The sequence below is a fragment of the Antechinus flavipes genome, chromosome 2 (genome assembly GCF_016432865.1).
Source record: "Antechinus flavipes isolate AdamAnt ecotype Samford, QLD, Australia chromosome 2, AdamAnt_v2, whole genome shotgun sequence".
NCBI classification, from domain to species: Eukaryota; Metazoa; Chordata; class Mammalia; order Dasyuromorphia; family Dasyuridae; genus Antechinus; species Antechinus flavipes.
Window position 1 is genome coordinate 462955161 of NC_067399.1, and position 16637 is coordinate 462971797.

At 36.0% G+C, this 16637-nt stretch overlaps 1 protein-coding gene across 1 annotated transcript; it reads right to left on the minus strand.

Annotated features, from left to right (window-relative positions):
* Nucleotides 1–13889: 13889 nt before the first annotated feature.
* On the minus strand, nt 13890–15511 carry LOC127550539 (uncharacterized protein CLBA1-like). Its single transcript, XM_051979556.1, has one exon. The coding sequence runs from the start codon at nt 15135–15137 to the stop codon at nt 14112–14114; it is 1026 nt and encodes a 341-aa protein (XP_051835516.1). The 5' UTR covers nt 15138–15511; the 3' UTR covers nt 13890–14111.
* Nucleotides 15512–16637: the final 1126 nt, after the last annotated feature.

Here is a 16637-nt window from a genome sequence, read left to right on the forward strand (position 1 = left end):
TAGCTTAGTAGTTAGAGAGCCAGGTCTAGAGCCAGGAAGTTCTGGGTTAAAAAAAATGGGCTCAGACGCTAATTGTGTGGGCAAGTTACTTCATGTTGTTTGCCTCAGTTTCCTTATCTGTAAAATGAGCTGGAGAAGGAAATGGCAAACCATTCCAGGATTTCTGTCAAGAAAACTTCAAATGGGATCACTAAGAGCTGAACGTAAGTGAGCAACAAAAATCATCAATTTCTCTTTTCTAAGGAGAAGACAAGGAGAGTTGGGTGTGTAATGGAAAGAACAATGGATTTGGAGTTAGAAGTGCAGGGATTCAGATCTTTCTTCTGCTTTTTCCTGTCTTCATAACTGTGGGCACACCTATCAAGAAGAAGACTTAGGGGGAGGATAAAGGACACCTAATTGCTGCCTAGAGGCAATTCAATGGTTCACATATGGAAGAGAATTTAGAATTTTTCTGCTTGGGCCAGGTTAGTGGCAATAGGTGAAAGTTATAGAGATTGATGTCAGTTTGATAGAGACTTCCTTACAATTAGAGTGGTATACAAGTGGAATGGGCTGAAATTTAGAAAATAATGGACTTCCCCTTACTGAAAATCTCCAAGATCTTATAGGGGAATCTGTATACCAGAATGGGCTGAAATATAGTTAACTTAGGAAACTAAGAGAGAACCAAGACATTAGATAAACCAAGACAAAAAGGATAGACTAGATGATCTCTAAAATCTCTTTCACCTCTAAGTCCTGGAATGCAACCAGAGTTGTAACTAGGGTGCAGGATTGGGGCTTTGTCCCAAGTAGCCAAATAAAGCAGGCTGGTGGCAGCTATTGTGATGCTTTGGTGGTGCAGAAGCAATAGAATTTAGCATCTACTAGGTAAGACTAATTGGTTAAATTAGGAAAAACAAAAAACATAATAGGATGGCTCCTCCCTTTCTCTCTCAATCTCCCATTCTTCCCCATGATATAATTGAGTCCCTGTCTCCCTGTGCATGGAGCAGTGTTTTTTTCTGTCTCTCAATTGAAGGCACAGCTTGTGCTATTTGCTCCAGAATCAGCCATAAGGCTGTTGTACTTAATGCAGAAATTCCTAACTTTAGTTCTGGGTGTAGCACAGTAGCTGAAATCATCAAAGATATGCCGGACTCAGAAAGGAGATGGATTAGTCATTTAATAAGAATGAAAGATAAGTTTGGTCCAAGTACTACAATTGTATCCACAAACTAAAAAAGAACAAGAGCAATGTTTCATTGTATGGGTGCTCTGTGGAGAATTTATGAAAATGAATAGAACATAGTAAAAAAAGATGAATATGAAGAATTTGGGAAAAATTGGAAAGAAAAATCAGTGAACAAACATTTCATTGCTTACTATGTACTAGGTACTAAGTGCTGAAGATACAAAGAAAGGCAAAAACATAGTCTCTGCCCTCAAGAAGTCTGTATTCTACAAGGATAAAACAATTTAGAAATAGCTGTGTTTGTACAAGGCATATGCTAGATTAAATCAGTTGAAACAGAGTCTAGAGAATAATTTATGCAATGAGCACATTAATGGAAAAGAGAACAATATTAAAAGGTATTAGAAATTTGATTTATAATTGTGTTTTAAGAAGACTACAGTGAAGAAAAAGCATTATGTGCTTTATACTTAATGTGCAAAGCACTGTAGTGAGCACTGGGAACACAAAAGCAAGACTGCAGCTGCTCTTTAGGAGTTAACACAAGGTCACCTTTCATTATGTAATGCTGAAGAAACTGAGCAAGACAAAGGTTAGAGATCAATTCAATAGTTTATTAAATGGAGAGAGATACTGGGACCAGATGGATCTTGGTCCCAGGGAGGGATGAGACTATCATCTCAAAGAATCCAGTCCTGAGTACTGGGACAGCAAGCTTTTTTATAGGATAAGAAGAATAATGACATAATGGGGGAGGTACCTAGGTGGGGATAACCTAATGATGGGGAGGCCCCTAGGATGACACAATGGAGGGAGGTTACTGATATTCTAATGACATCTAAAATGGATAAACCTTTATCCTGTCAAACATTAAGAAGGAATATCTATAACCTAGAGATATAAAACCTTTATCTCATCAACCATTTAAGAGGGAATGATTATAGCCCCCTGGGATTTGGGGGCAGAGCAACTGAGGTAGACCTTTATCTCATCAAACATTAAGAGGGAAAGGTTATAATCTGAGGCAGAATAATGAAATAGGACAATTGGAGAAACTGGGTCACGACATTAAAAGGGAACTTTGGTACAATAATTAAAGGTCCATTTTCTCAAGTCCTCTCTCCTCCCCCAAGAAGATTATATACCATTTTTCTGGGTAAATTATTTTTTTATTGTAGGTCTTTATCTTTTGCTTTTTGAAATACCTATTCTAAACACTGTTTCTTTAAATGATAACACCACATCTTGTATGATCTTAACTGCAACTCCTTAGTACTTAAATTCTTTTTGGTTATTGTGGAATTTTTTTTCTTTGACCTGGAAGCTTTGGCAATGTTGCCTGAATTTAAATTTTGACTATGTTGTTTCCAAGAGTGTTAATTTGGAGATTTCTTTCAAGAGAGGAATAGTGGTTTCTTTCTATTTTCACTTTGCTCTTGTGGTTCTATTAGATTTGAGCAATTTTCATTCATGGTTTCTTGAAATCTAAAATCTAGGCTCTTTTGGAGGTCCTTGTGTTATAGAAATATAGTGATTTTTTGATCATCTCTTCTTGATCTATTTTCTATTCAATTGTTTTTTAAAATAAGATGCCTTCTATTTTCTCAGTTTTTTTTTTTTTAACATATGTATTTGTCTTTTAGAGTCATTAACTTTTGTTAGATGCATTCTAATTTTCAGAAGGTCTGCTATTTGGTCAAGGCTGTATTCTTCTTATACTGAGCTATTGATTTTTCTTCTGTTTCCTTCAGATATCTCATTTCTTTTCCAGTTCTTTCCTCTTGAGCTTTCATTTCATTTATCATACTATTTAAAATCCTTCTTTTAAAAATCTCTTGTTCCATTTTCCCCAAGGATTTTATTTCATGTTATAGCAAACTGTTTTCCTTTGAAACTTTACTTATAAATATTTTCAAGTTTTATTCCTTTCCTGGAGCTGTGTCTTAGGCATCTTGGTTCTATAATTGTGCTTAATCATCAATAAATTTTTAAACTCATTTTTTTGTCTTACTTCCTGTATAGATGGAGATTTTGTATTAGGGCCAAACTCTGCACTTTTAGAGAGATATTATGCCTTTGTATAGTCCTGATCTCTATTATCTAGGTTTCAGTGACTACATTCTCCAAGTATTGAATGCTCTGTTGCTTCAAATATCACAGAGAGTGGCTCAGGTTAGGAAGCTTTTTAATAATCCTAGGAATGATTTGAGCTATGTTTTAATGTTTCTATTAGTTCCCTCCTGCTTTGTTTTGCAGGCTCTAGACACTGGTTTGATTTGGGCAATACAACAGCAATCTTGTACCTTTTGGACTAAATCCACAGACCTGTTCCAGCATCAGAATGCAGAGCTGTTGGCCTTGCCCACAAGTCCTGCCCTGGTAACTTTATGCCCCAATGTGAGTATGAGAACCTACTCTTCAGTCATAGGCACAAAGCTGTAGACAGGCCTAGCTCTTTTTGCCTATGAGAGCTGAATCCACCAATTAATCCACCGTGGGTTCAGAGTGGCAGAGCAGCAGACCCAACCCTGGTTTGTAAACCACTGATCCTATTTTGCAGGGTCAGAGTACTAATCTGTAGGAATACTCCTGCTTACTTGCCTATAATGTGGATTCACAATCATGGGTTGGAAACTTTACCCATTGGGGTTTATTCTTGGATTCCCATTCACTACTTGGTCTAATATTCTTCCTCAGTTTTCTTGGATGTGAGAGACCTAGGATATACTACTTTTTGCTGTTCTACCATCTTTACTGGTATACTGAAATATAATTTAAAAATACATACATCAAATGTTTCATAAATTCAGGGTCATTAAACTTTGGTAACAATTTATAATATCACTGATCTTTTTTTTTTAAAAGAGAGCAAATTTTACAGAAAAAATAATCTTCAGTAAAATATGGATTAGTTTAATCAGAATTATTAATGAAAATGGAATAATTTCCACAGCTTCTAAGATCTACATCTACATCTTCTGTGAGATAAAATATAGTAGATGACATTTATATATATCTTTTCTACATGTTATATTTTATATTATATATATATAAACATGTACACATACAGACACACATATATCTATCTGTATGTATGTATAATATCTTTTCTATTCTGGAACTTAGCCCTCATTAAAGAAAATGCATTCCAGACACAATTGCATGTCCATTACAAGATAAGTAAAGCTATTATCAAATATAAGAGCATTCTTACCCTCTATTATAGTCTCTATTCTTATGATAATCATGGCTTGAAGTGCTCCGAGATGAAAGGAAAGAGCATACTCAAGAAAATGCTTGCTGGAATATCTAAATGCCTTAAAATCTAAATTACCTATTTCATAATCCATAGTAAAGGTCATCATTCATTCTCTGAAGAAACTTTAATATGAAATCTTATCCTCATTAAAATAATTTTCACTAAAGCCTATCAAATTCATCATAAATTCTGTTTCTCTGTTCATTTCTGTCTCTCTAATGCAACAAATATTGGGGGGGGGGGGAAGGGAAGAGAATCTTTTACTCATTGTATTTTTCTAGTTTTTGTTGGTTTTTTTAGGCCATCTTACCAAGAAAAATTCTTTTGAACTCAAAGTCTAGTTCCAATCAGATAGTTTGAAGAGGCTTCATCACAGATAACTGCAGCTTCTTTTAAACTTTATTCTCATTAGAAACTGAAAAAATTCATTGTATGTAGTCATATATGCAAAGACAAGAAAAAATGGCTGACATTCACTCATCTATTTAAACTGCCAAACAAATTCAATGCAAAATGAACCTTTTTTTGGGGGGTGGGGGATCTCTCTCTTTCTCTCTCTCTCTCTCTCTCTCTCTCTCTCTCTCTCTCTCTTTCTCTCTCTCTCTCTCTCTCTCTCTCTCTCTCTCTTTCTCTCTCTCTCTCTCTCTCTCTCTCTCTCTCTCTCTCTCTATATATATATATATATATATATATGTATGTATGTATGTATACACCACCGCAGAAAAGAGAATTTGAAGACTTGGTGTGTCCCAGAAGTCTTCAAATTCTCTTTTCTGGGGTGGGAGGCAAGTAATGTCACCGGGAGGGGTTGTTAAGTTCTAGCTTCTTTGCACATTTAGCCCTGAAAGACTTTCTATTTTAAACAGACTTTTCAGAGAGGCAAATTTATTTTTTCTCTAAGGTTCTTTGTAAATGGTTTGGGTTTAATGATTGCAGTTTTTCCATTTTTTTCCGTGCCTCTTCAGAATGTACCTGCTAGTTCCATATGGAGAGAGGAGGGAATTTATCACTTCTTGTTTCATTTCCAAGGTCTCATTTTAATTTCAATACTGCAATAAAATTTTTATATTGCATATATAACTTTTATTATAAATATAACATTCATAATATAACATACTAGACTATGTGTATACAGACTATAGTTGTATGCAGACTATAGGCAGACTATAAATATAGCATATTATAAATACATAATGTGTAATATAATTTATTAACTTTTATCTATCTTTTCTACCCAATGAATTAAATTGTAGGGCATCTTAGGACTTGTGAGTAGACATGTGGATACTGGGAATCCTTCACTTTTAGCTTATTTCCCTTTCCCAAACCTAGTTATTATTATTTCAATGTCCTACAACTGCCACCAATTGTGCTGGGTTCTTTTTGGAATGCTAAGTAAAGAGGTGACTTGGGTTTTTGCCGTCAAATGCTAAGGTTTATTTAAGCAAGGATACAAAATAAAAGCAAGAATCCTCATAAGATGTAGGATCCTGGCCTCTTAGCAGAACCATTAACTGGTAATTTTACAGTTTTCTTGGTCTTTTTCTTTACTGCTTAACATCTTTCCCCATGATGATTTCAATATATCATTGGTCAGTGTAAAAAAATTAAATGGGAATGAATTTTGGGAGAATTTTGCAGAAGCCACAGATGACATGCAAAGACCAGCAAGTGACACAGAAAAAGTTTAGATATTCAAAAATGCATAAAATATCTGTGTAGTATTGTGTAATATTAATCTACTTTATCTTTTAATATTCAATAATAATTCAGACTTCTTCTGTGTTACAAAGGGAGGATCAAAAAATTTTACATGAATTTCCCATGTTGCAGATGCACTGCATCCACACTTCCTACTCCTACTCCCCACCCCCAATGTGGAAGAGAGAACTGTATTTCAATGGAGTAGTTTGCATAAAGAGGGTCTTGTTCAGTTTAGAAAGCTTCCTGCAAGGTTTTTAAAAATAGATTTATAGTACTTCTTCTTAACCAACCCTAACCTCCTTGATGCAATTATAATTGTTATCAGAGATGGCAGCATATTTACTCTATTCATGTTCTCAGTAGAAATTCTTCATAAGTAACATTATAAGGTAAAAATAGTGATGATCTAGTCCGAGATGGCAAGAATCTGGGCAAAATTAAAAATTGAAATGATCAGAATTATTTAAGATATCGATTTACTCTGGCCTATCTTTTGGCTGGGCTACCCTTGTTAACAATGACCTTCTCCCTAAGTTCATTCTATGACTTGAGAACAGAGGTATGCTGGTAAATGTTTAACAATTGATTCTCCTACCAAAGTAAATGTGCTTCTGAAAAACTTTTAAGTAGTTTGCCTTTGTAACCTTTTTTTTTTTTTTAAACCATTTTTCATCTATGTAATAGTCAAAAGGATAAATCAAGCCCTGATTTGAAACATTGGCTAATTTCTCAGATATAAATGCTCACACTGGAAATTTAGTACATCAGTTCCACTAAGAGCTAGCTCCAGCACATCCTTATTTGAGACATTAACTAATGATAGTATGGAACCATCATGAGTAGTAAAACATTTTTGCTCATCCAGTGATAGTGCTGCCTCCCTGAGGGAGATTTATGGAGGGAGAGAGAGACAGACAGACAGGCAGGGACAAGAAAGACGAAAGGAATGATAGGGGGAAGAGAGAGAGGCCCATATGTAGATAGGCCCTTGTTTCCAAAATTAATGTCATTTATTAAAAAAAAAAACTAAACAAAACAGATTCTCTTTTCTGGTCACTTAAAAAATTTGGAAACAAAAACTTTTAACTTGTTTAAAAATCTTCTAAATGAAGAGTTTCGGTGGATTTGGACCAATTTGTTAAAAACACAATCCTTTTTGATTAACTTGTTAGAACAGAGAAATTGCAGCAGAAAAGAACAAACTGAATTATCAAATTCCAATAAAAATCTTTGTTTAATTGACATATGGCATTGAAAAAGGAATATGATTTAGTAAGTACAGCAAATGATTCGCTTCTTTCAATTGAGTGGACCTATCTTGAGGTATCTTTTTTTGAAAGTAATGATAGCTGTTAAAACCAATTTAGAACAGTTAAAACAATTAAAAACAACTTAGAACCAGAACTTTGCATCATTGTATCAAAGTATTAGACATCTAGGTGGTACAGTCAATAAAATCCTGGGCATGGAGACAGGAAAACTACTCTTCCTGAGTTCAAATCTGGCCTCAGACATTTGCTATATGATTCTGGACAAGTCACTTAACCCTGCTTGCCTCAGTTTTCTCCTTTATAAAATGAATCAGAGAGGCAATGGCACAGTAATTTAGTATCTTTGCCAAAAAAAAAAAAAAAAAAAAAAAAAAAAAACAAAACAAAACCCAAAAGGAATCTAAGAGTTGCATTCTTACTGCAAAAAAACAAACAAACAAACAAACAAAAACCTGAATACTACAAAACACCAAAATTTTCAAATATTATGAAGCATTTTAAATCATATTGTTCTCACTAGGAATATTAATGATTCTGCTAAGAGGAAAATGAATTTTATACCATTAATAAGATGACATATTTAAGACATTTATTTCATTGATATGTCATCCTTTTTCATCAATACTTATGTATGTGAATTGATATATATTTAGGTACATGTTTGAAATATTTTATTCATTGAAGATTCACAATCAAAAAACTTAGAGATTATTAGTATAGATTGTAACCATCTGCATTGTGAGTTTATTTTCATTATGTAAAGATAGGGGAATATTAGAGATCCTAGCTCAAGATATTGAGTAAAATATAAAAACCAAGGATTCTAATCCTTAATTTGTTTGTCCCTATCTTAGCCCATTACAACCTTAAGATCTATTGTCTTTGAATGGAGAAACTAGTAACACATCAAAGAGACACATTAACAGCACAGTTTTATGACTTAAAAAATGGAAGGACTAAGATATTGTGATGAATTATTGCTATCCTCCAATGTCTGTAGCTATCAATGCTTACATGACTATGTTGACAATTAACTTGAACAAAATGCCCATTTTCTCCTCTGAAAGCACTTTAGGAGACCAGGAGGAACTTTTGTTCTTTGCTTGTGCTAGAATACATAAGTTATGTGTTAGAATATCTTCTCATTTCCAATGTGGCTGTAGAATAAACCACATTATCATTGACTTGAAAAGCATTTGTTAATGAATGTTGTGGAAGAGGTAGAGGATATTGAATCCTTTTTAGTGTCTAGAAATTAGCCACTCAAACCACAAATGATAGCATCTTTCTTTTTTCTTTTGTTTTTCATAATAATTTTTTATTTTTCCAAATACATACAAAGATAGTTTTCAACATTCACCTTTGCAAAATCTTGTGTTCCAAATTTTTTCTCCCTCCATTCCCTCCACCCCTTCCCATAGACAATAAGCAATTCAATATAGATGCAAATTTACTAAACACAAACATTTATCATGCTGTGCAAGAAAAATCAGATCAAAAGGTGAAAGAAAAAAATGAGATTAAAAAAAAAAGCAAACAACAACACAAAGGTGAAAATACTATGCTGTGATCTGCATTCAATCCCCATTAGACTCCCTCTGGGTGCAGATGGCTCTCTCCATCACAAACCTATTGGAATTGACCTGAATTACCTCATTGCTGAAAAGGGCCACGTCCATCAGAATTGATCATCACATAATCTTGTTGTTACTATGTACAATGTTCTCTTAGTTCTGCTCAATTCACCTAGAATCAGTTTGGGTAAATCTTTTCAGACTTCATTCATCTATTTTCTAATTCTAAAATAATAGAGCTAGAAGAGACTTTACACATCATCTGGTTTACCATCCCCTATTTTTGCATGGAATCTCTCAGGGAATACTTGTTACATTCCATGAAAGAAGAGCATCTATCTTGTGTTCAAGATATAGTCTGTGGTGGTAACAGCTAATATTATAAGCTCCCATTGGTGTGTTTCTCATAAGCAATAAACACATTTAAGGAAGGAGGGGGAGTGTGGACTTCACTTATGTAGCAAGACTCCATGTATTGTAAGAAGCCTGTCTTTGTGTGTACTTTAAAGGGAGACAGAATAGCCATCTCTAACTTCCTCTCCACTTACCCTTCTCTAAGGCAGACTCATTTCTTCCAGGAGGTGAAGTAGGAGATTGAGTCTAGAAGCCACCCTCAGAAAGAGGGAGTATTGGACTAGAAGTATATCTATCTGCTCTCCTAAATATTGTTAATCTAGGGGGTATGATGGAGTTCCAGCCAACTTTTGATTGCTTTGTCATTTTGAAGGGAAAAGCTAGACCCCAAGCTCTATAGGTAAGATGGCCTCTTTCCCATCAAGTATTAGTACCACAATGAGCCCACATAGCAGATAGCAAAAAAAACTATTTATCCAAATCTTAGCAAAACAGAAACCACCGAAGGTATACATAAGAATATACCAGACAATGCAGAAGACAGAATGAAGGAGATCTCCTGTCGGGAGCAGGGTAGCTCAGCTCAATCAAAGGAATGGGTCCTGGATCTCACCCAAGGGGAAATCCCCCACAGTCTTTCGAACAGCAACTGGGAATAGGGACATGATGGAGACTGGCCACTCCTCTTGTGTCTTCCCAGGCTTTTCCCTCAGCAATCTAAAACGAGGTTAGCTTCTTCCAACACTCTCAAAGATGGAAGCCGAGAGCACCCAAATGTGAATCCCAAAGGGAGAATGGCTGAGAACTGAAACTGCCTTTAAACAGGATCTACCTGCCTGTCGTGCAGTATAGAGGGTTCATCCCTTACTGGGACTGGTAAGGAGAGAGTCCCATACCAATGGGCCTTGGGACAGGGGTTATACACAATTAATTCAAAGCAAGGGCATGACAAAAAAATGACCTAGTAATAACAGTTACTACAACCCCTTCCCTACTTCCCACAATAAACCTGGGGTGTACTTCCACAAATACACACTGTCATTGGGAAAAATGTTCACAAACACGGAGTAGAGTGAGAGGCGGCATATATGTGGCTAAGAGAATTCTCAGTTTTGGAAATGCAGAATATTCATATCCTTTCCTTTCAGAGTGCTTCAACTCCTTATTGCTAGGGTGAATTATCTCTCCAGTCTATTGTCACTGTTTTGTTTTTTTTTTTTTTTTTCCCTTGCTACAAGAATTCCTTCTCCTGGCAGCTGCTTCCTGTCTCAAGGGACTGTATCTGTGTCTACCTGAGGTAAGCGTTTTTCCTTTCTTCACTCCAAACTTTTTGGAACTGGCTAAATGCTGGGTAAGGCATCACCTTATGATCAAATGCCTCTCTTTCTAGAAGATATGACCAACGAGGGGAGTAGAGAAAAAAAATCTCTCTTCTAAATCCAAGAGGAGAACATCTAAGTTTTTCCTTGACTGCTGGCTTTCTTTCCATCTTAACCAAACTACCAAAGGCTTAAATACTTAAATTTTTGCAACAGTCTGGCCAATTTTTACTCATACAATGATATTGCTGTCTTCTAACTTATTGAGATAGGAGATGGAGAGAAAATGAAAGAGAAAAGAGGTTAAGTGAAGAGAGGAGGGGAGTGAGGAAACCAAAACGCTTCTTCTTCTCACCCTTACATATTGATTAGGAAACTAAGGCCGGAGAAATGAGGTATCTTGCCCAGAGTCACACAGTTAGAGGCAGGTCTTCCACTTGAGTATCTTTTGTCCTAAAGATAACTCTTCCTGATATCCCTATTTCTATCCAGGGCATGTCATTCGCTCAATAATTTAGACTTGAAATCTTGAAATTATTTTGGATTACTCCCTTTGCTTATCCCAACTGCTTTTCTCATTCCCCCAACTATGCTCTGCCCTAAAGCTAATTAGATTATGTTTTAGATTATTCTATTAATATTTCTAGCATTCTTTCTTTTCTTTCACTCCTACCATCCTAGGGCCCTCATCCCCTTGTAACTGATCTAATTATAGCTCTATAACCAGTTTTCTTGCCTTTTATCTCTGCTTTCCTAAATACATAGATCACTTATCACAAAACCTCATTATTCAGGACTTTATAAGGATAAAATTATATCAAATATAAAAGGAAAGTGACAAAGCGAAAAGATACAGAAAAATAGGCACATTAATGCACTCAGTGGAACTATGAATTGGTACAGGCATTCTAAAAGCAATTTGAAATTATATCTGAAAGTTATTCAGCTGTGTATGATATCCTAAAAAATCAAACAAAGAAGAAAAGGATATGTTCACAAAAATATTTATATGAGATCTTTTGGCATTGGTTAAGAACTAGAAGCCAAAAAAGTATACATTAATTGGAGAATAATTCAAAAAAGTATGAAATGTGAAGAAAATTAAATACTGTTATATCATAAGTAATTATGGAGGGATTGTTTCAGAGAAACTAGTAAATTTTATAAACTGATATAAACTGATGCAAAGCAAAATGAGCTGAACCATCAGAAAAATAATTTGCACACTAACAACAGCATTGTAGGGTTAAATAACTTTGGAAAAATTTAAGAATTCTGATCAATGGAAAAACCAACCATGATTCCAGAGACCAACGATGAAATATGCTACTCATTCTTGACAGAGAATTCATGTACTCTGGGTACAGACTGAGACATAATTTTAAGAAAATCAGCAAAGGTAAACATTGATTTTGCTTTATTGTATTTGTTATAAGAATTTATTTTTTATGGGAGAAGTGAAAAAAAAGCATACTTATTGAGTGGAAAAAACTTAATCAAACTGTTGAAAATAACCACTAAAAAGGAAAGACATATTACTCTTATAAGTACAGGATAGAGAAAACCTGGGTTGATAGTTCATAGAAAAAAATGAATATTCACTTAGAAGTCTAATTGTTTCTCACTAAATAGGTTTTCAACATTGAATATTAAAAGGTGTCAATTATTTTAGCTACTGGCTTATAGTTCTTTTTCTTTGTTTTATTTTCTTAGTTAAGGTATTGGAATTGTTTTTGAGAATTAGTGTAGTATCTGTTAATTGCTCTTTAAATTTTTGACAGAATTCACCTTCAAAACCTTCTGGACCAAGAGCTTTGTTCCTTTACCAACAACATCCCTCCAAATCCCTGTTGGTACTCCCATATGGTACTTCCAATAGCATCATAAAAATTAGAAATAAAGAAGATTTTTATGTTCTAATATTTATGATCTCTTTCAACTCTGAGATTCTAGATCCTCAAATGATTGCAACCCATCAGCCATGAACAGATAAGTAACCATTATAAACTTAGATGATGTCACATCATATACAAAACAAGCATTCACCTGACATAAGACAAAGTTATATAAACCTAGGGTAGTACTTTAAACAATCATAGGAAATCAAACCACGATCTCTGTCATCTTCATTAAATTATTTTTATTTGTATTAGCCTTCAAAATATCTCAGTAATGCTTTTAAACAATCAAACTATCTTTTTCACTTCTCAATAATTCTCCACATACATCCATTTCCTACAGAATCCTCTTTTAGAAGAACAATTAAGGAAAACTTGTTTCCACACTGAAATAGTCTGACTGTTTATGTCTTTTTTTTTTTTTTTTTTTTGAAAGTTTATTCAGGGAACTTTATTTGATAAAATGTTACAAAAGTCAGTGTGGATTTGTTAGTTCTTGCCATTTTTAACAGGGTTGATTTTTCAATGGAGACACGGAGAAAATTTTCATTTGGATGTTCCATAAAACAAAGTGTAAAATGGAATAAAACTGTTGTCCATGAGTGCTGTTTTGTCAAGGTCAGCAGTTAGTACATAGGAAAATGTCAAGTTATCCCAGGTTTAGTGCATAACACGCAGCACTGAGTTTTATGTCTCCAGAAAGACCCTTAAAACAAATATTTTAGGGAAAAACAGCTTAAGTTATGATTAAGATACTTCAGGGAGATACCTTTAAGTTTTCTCAAATCTTTTAGTTGGAACATATTTTAAACCTATTATGTACAATATTTTAACATTTCAAACAAGCATCATAGCATTTAAGCAGACATCTCCACAGGGACATTATCCTGGCTTGGCCAATGTATGTCACCTGAAAATAAAGAAAATAACTTTGCAAAATAGGCTGACACTGAAATATTCACATTTTGGGACATCTAGTCACAGTTTGAACCTTTCCTAAGAATGTTCAGTTCTACTAGTCATCAACAAAAGATCACCAAATGAGTCAGGACATTGGAGAGCCATTGGAAGAGCTGGTTTTGTCCCTCAGCTATCTGTGATATTTAATCTCATGCTGCTACCATGAAATGAGGCCCAGAGCCAGGCTATCAAAGCCTGAATTTCCAATAGCTACCTAGGAGTAGGGATCTAACAACTTTGTTAAATATATGACATCCCTAAGCTTTTTTTTAAAATTGGCAGTGCATTCCTTTTCAAGATTTTGCCTGGGTATTTGTTGACTAGAAAACTAAAGCAAAATTTGTGTAAGTTCTTTTTTGCTAGTGTCAAATTGGGGGTGGCCAGAAAATAATACATTTAAAAATGAAGAGCAAGCTCTTCAAAGAAAAGTCCTGATTTTTACCCTTGACTAATTCATATGCAAACTGGTAGCCATAGGAAAATACAGCTAAGAATTTCTAGTTTATCATCTCAAAGATGTCTATGATTTCCAGTTTCCAGTACCAAATCAGTAGCAAAATGTAATATTTTCCTCAAAGATAAAAAGTATTTTTCTTTAGCAAACATCACTATTAAAAAATTTCATTTTTAGATTCCGGGCAGTAAAAAGTTTTTTCTTTCTTGGAATTGTTATGTATTGCATATTTCCACTGGAAGGAGTCTTCTTCAAAAACAAGTTGTACATAAACAGGTTGTTGTGTCGAGAAGCTGAGGATCCAGAGAGCTTGGTTTGAATTAGTGCCTTGCAATTATTAAGACTAAAGCCATTTACTTCTGTTAACTCTTCGGTCTCTTTCAGATTAGAATCTTCCAGAACATGATTACTACCTCCGGAAAGATCTTTTTGAGCAGCATCTATTCCAAGAACAAGTAAGAAATTGTCTTGGCAATGAGATTTACTCCAGAGGCATTTTGAAGTAGATGTGCCATCTTCATCTTGGAGAATCCTCCAGAGTTTTCGGGACTCAGAACAAAAATGCTTCTTTACAGGTTTGCTGCTAGTATTTTCTTCGTTATATTTTTCTAGAAAATGGTGTAAGGTGCAAATATCCTCAGTCATTTGTTGTACTGGTACTTCTTGAAAGACAAGCTTAAAAATATTCTCATAGCTGAGATTGGCCTTACTAGGTGAAATAGCAGCAGTTTCCCTCATACTATCAAACTGCAGACTGCCACAAGAGCTTGCGGCACATCCAGTTAAGTCAGGGTCGCTTTCTCGCGTCCCGGGGGCTGACCATCGCTCCAGAATGTCCAGGGTGTTGAAAGTGTCCGACTTGTCCGAAGTCTCGCTGAAGCCCTCGAAGTCCCCCCAGGAGCTGTTGTGTTCCACGGGGCCCAAGCTGCAACCGTCAGACACTTCAGGTTGCCAAGCAGCCCCGGAGGCAGCATTTCTGGCTTGGCTTTCCAATCGCGGAGCCCCCTCTTCACAGTCCCTGCTCCCGGGGACATAATTCCCCTCGTTCCCTTTGGGGGACTCGCTGACTGAAGCTCTTTCCACCGCCTCCACGAGGTCACTGAGGAAGGCCCCACTGGCATTCTCCTGTCCTCGGGAATTTTTGGTCTCGGGGCGCTGATCCTGCATTTTCAGCAGGGAGATTTTTCAGGGGAGATTAAAACAAAAAACACCGGCTTGTGTCAAAGAAACCAGAGAGGGGCCCGTGCCAAGGGGCCATTCACTTCTTCCTTTGCCTCGAAGGAAGGAGACGCCGCTGGCGCGGCAAGGTTGCTGCCCACCTCGGGGAACTCGGCCTTTCCATTCAGGGACCTGTCCGGGGGTACGCGTCCAAGCTGGGCACAAAGCGTCGCCGGTTGCGCCGTCGCTGCGGGTGCGCCAGCAGCCCTGGCCAAGGAGAGAGCCGGGCCGGGGAGGGCCGGGGTGGGCCGGGCCGGGCCGGGCCGGAATGGATGCTCGCTGGCCGGCCCCGCGCCCGCTGCCCCGGAGATGGAGCGCGGCCGCCCCGCGGACTCCCCGGCCCGGCCGGCTCTATGTCTCTTTCTGTATCTATAGTACAACTGCCTTTCTCTTGCAAATGTGTTTCTCAGTGATTAACAACTGTTGATTAAATTGGTTTGTACCCTTTAGACATAAAGTTAATGTGCATTTACATCCAGTTACCATAGATTTATTTATTATCCCACATTATCCATGTTAGAAAGTTTGCTATTTCAGAGAGCAAAAAGAATGTGTGCATGTACTATTTAAGAAGACTTTTTTGACTAGGTTTTTTATTTTAAAAATTCTTAATTGTTTCTTTCCTTAGGAAATGGTTAGATTTAATGGTATGATCATAAATTAAGAATTATTCTTAATCATGTTATTGTTGTGTGACTGCCAACTCATCTTGATTAATTTAGCATGTGAATTGTCTCACTGTTGTAGTCCCATTGGTATTATGGTGATAAGATTTTATGTAAGTTTGTTTAAAAAAGAAATGTTGTTTATGTAACTCTCATCATGCCCCTCAATTTCAATTTCATTCTCTTTGTTCTTAAGTGTTCTGAAGTCCACTTGCATTCCTGGGTGAGTTTTAGTACTTGCAGGGATGTGCCTCCAAAGACTGAAATAATGTAATAGAAATCCCTCTAGTTAAAGAGAGGTTGCTGAATAAGGTTGCCTCTCATGATTAAAATCATTAAAATTTTATGAATACTATTTAACCTGGAACTGAACAACCAACTCACCTATAGTCTCCAATCGAAATTCATTCTTAAGGATTTGATCTATATCCATGCAGAAAAGAAAGTCAACTGCATCCTGGATTATGATATATTCCCCAATAATTTTTATCCCTAGCATGTTATCATCCCACCTCATCCTCCTAGTGATTTCGAAGACTTTGAATATTCAAACAGGATCTACCTAACACAATTAGAGAAATCTTCATGAAGCTATCTGGCATGATATAAAATATAACTTCTGGTTCCCCATAAAACATTTATCAGCAGATTTGATCAATTTCTTCAAGGTTTTATATCCATACTTTGGACATAAATGAGAAATAGGCAATTTTATATTCACAGATGTTATCAGTAAGATACCTAGTATTAACAAGATTGTGCTACTGAAGCCCATGTACAATAA

Coding starts and splice junctions, on each gene's coding strand:
- LOC127550539 (XM_051979556.1), bottom strand. CDS start 15,137: ATGCAGGATCAGCGCCCCGAGACCAAAAATTCCCGAGGACAGGAGAAT.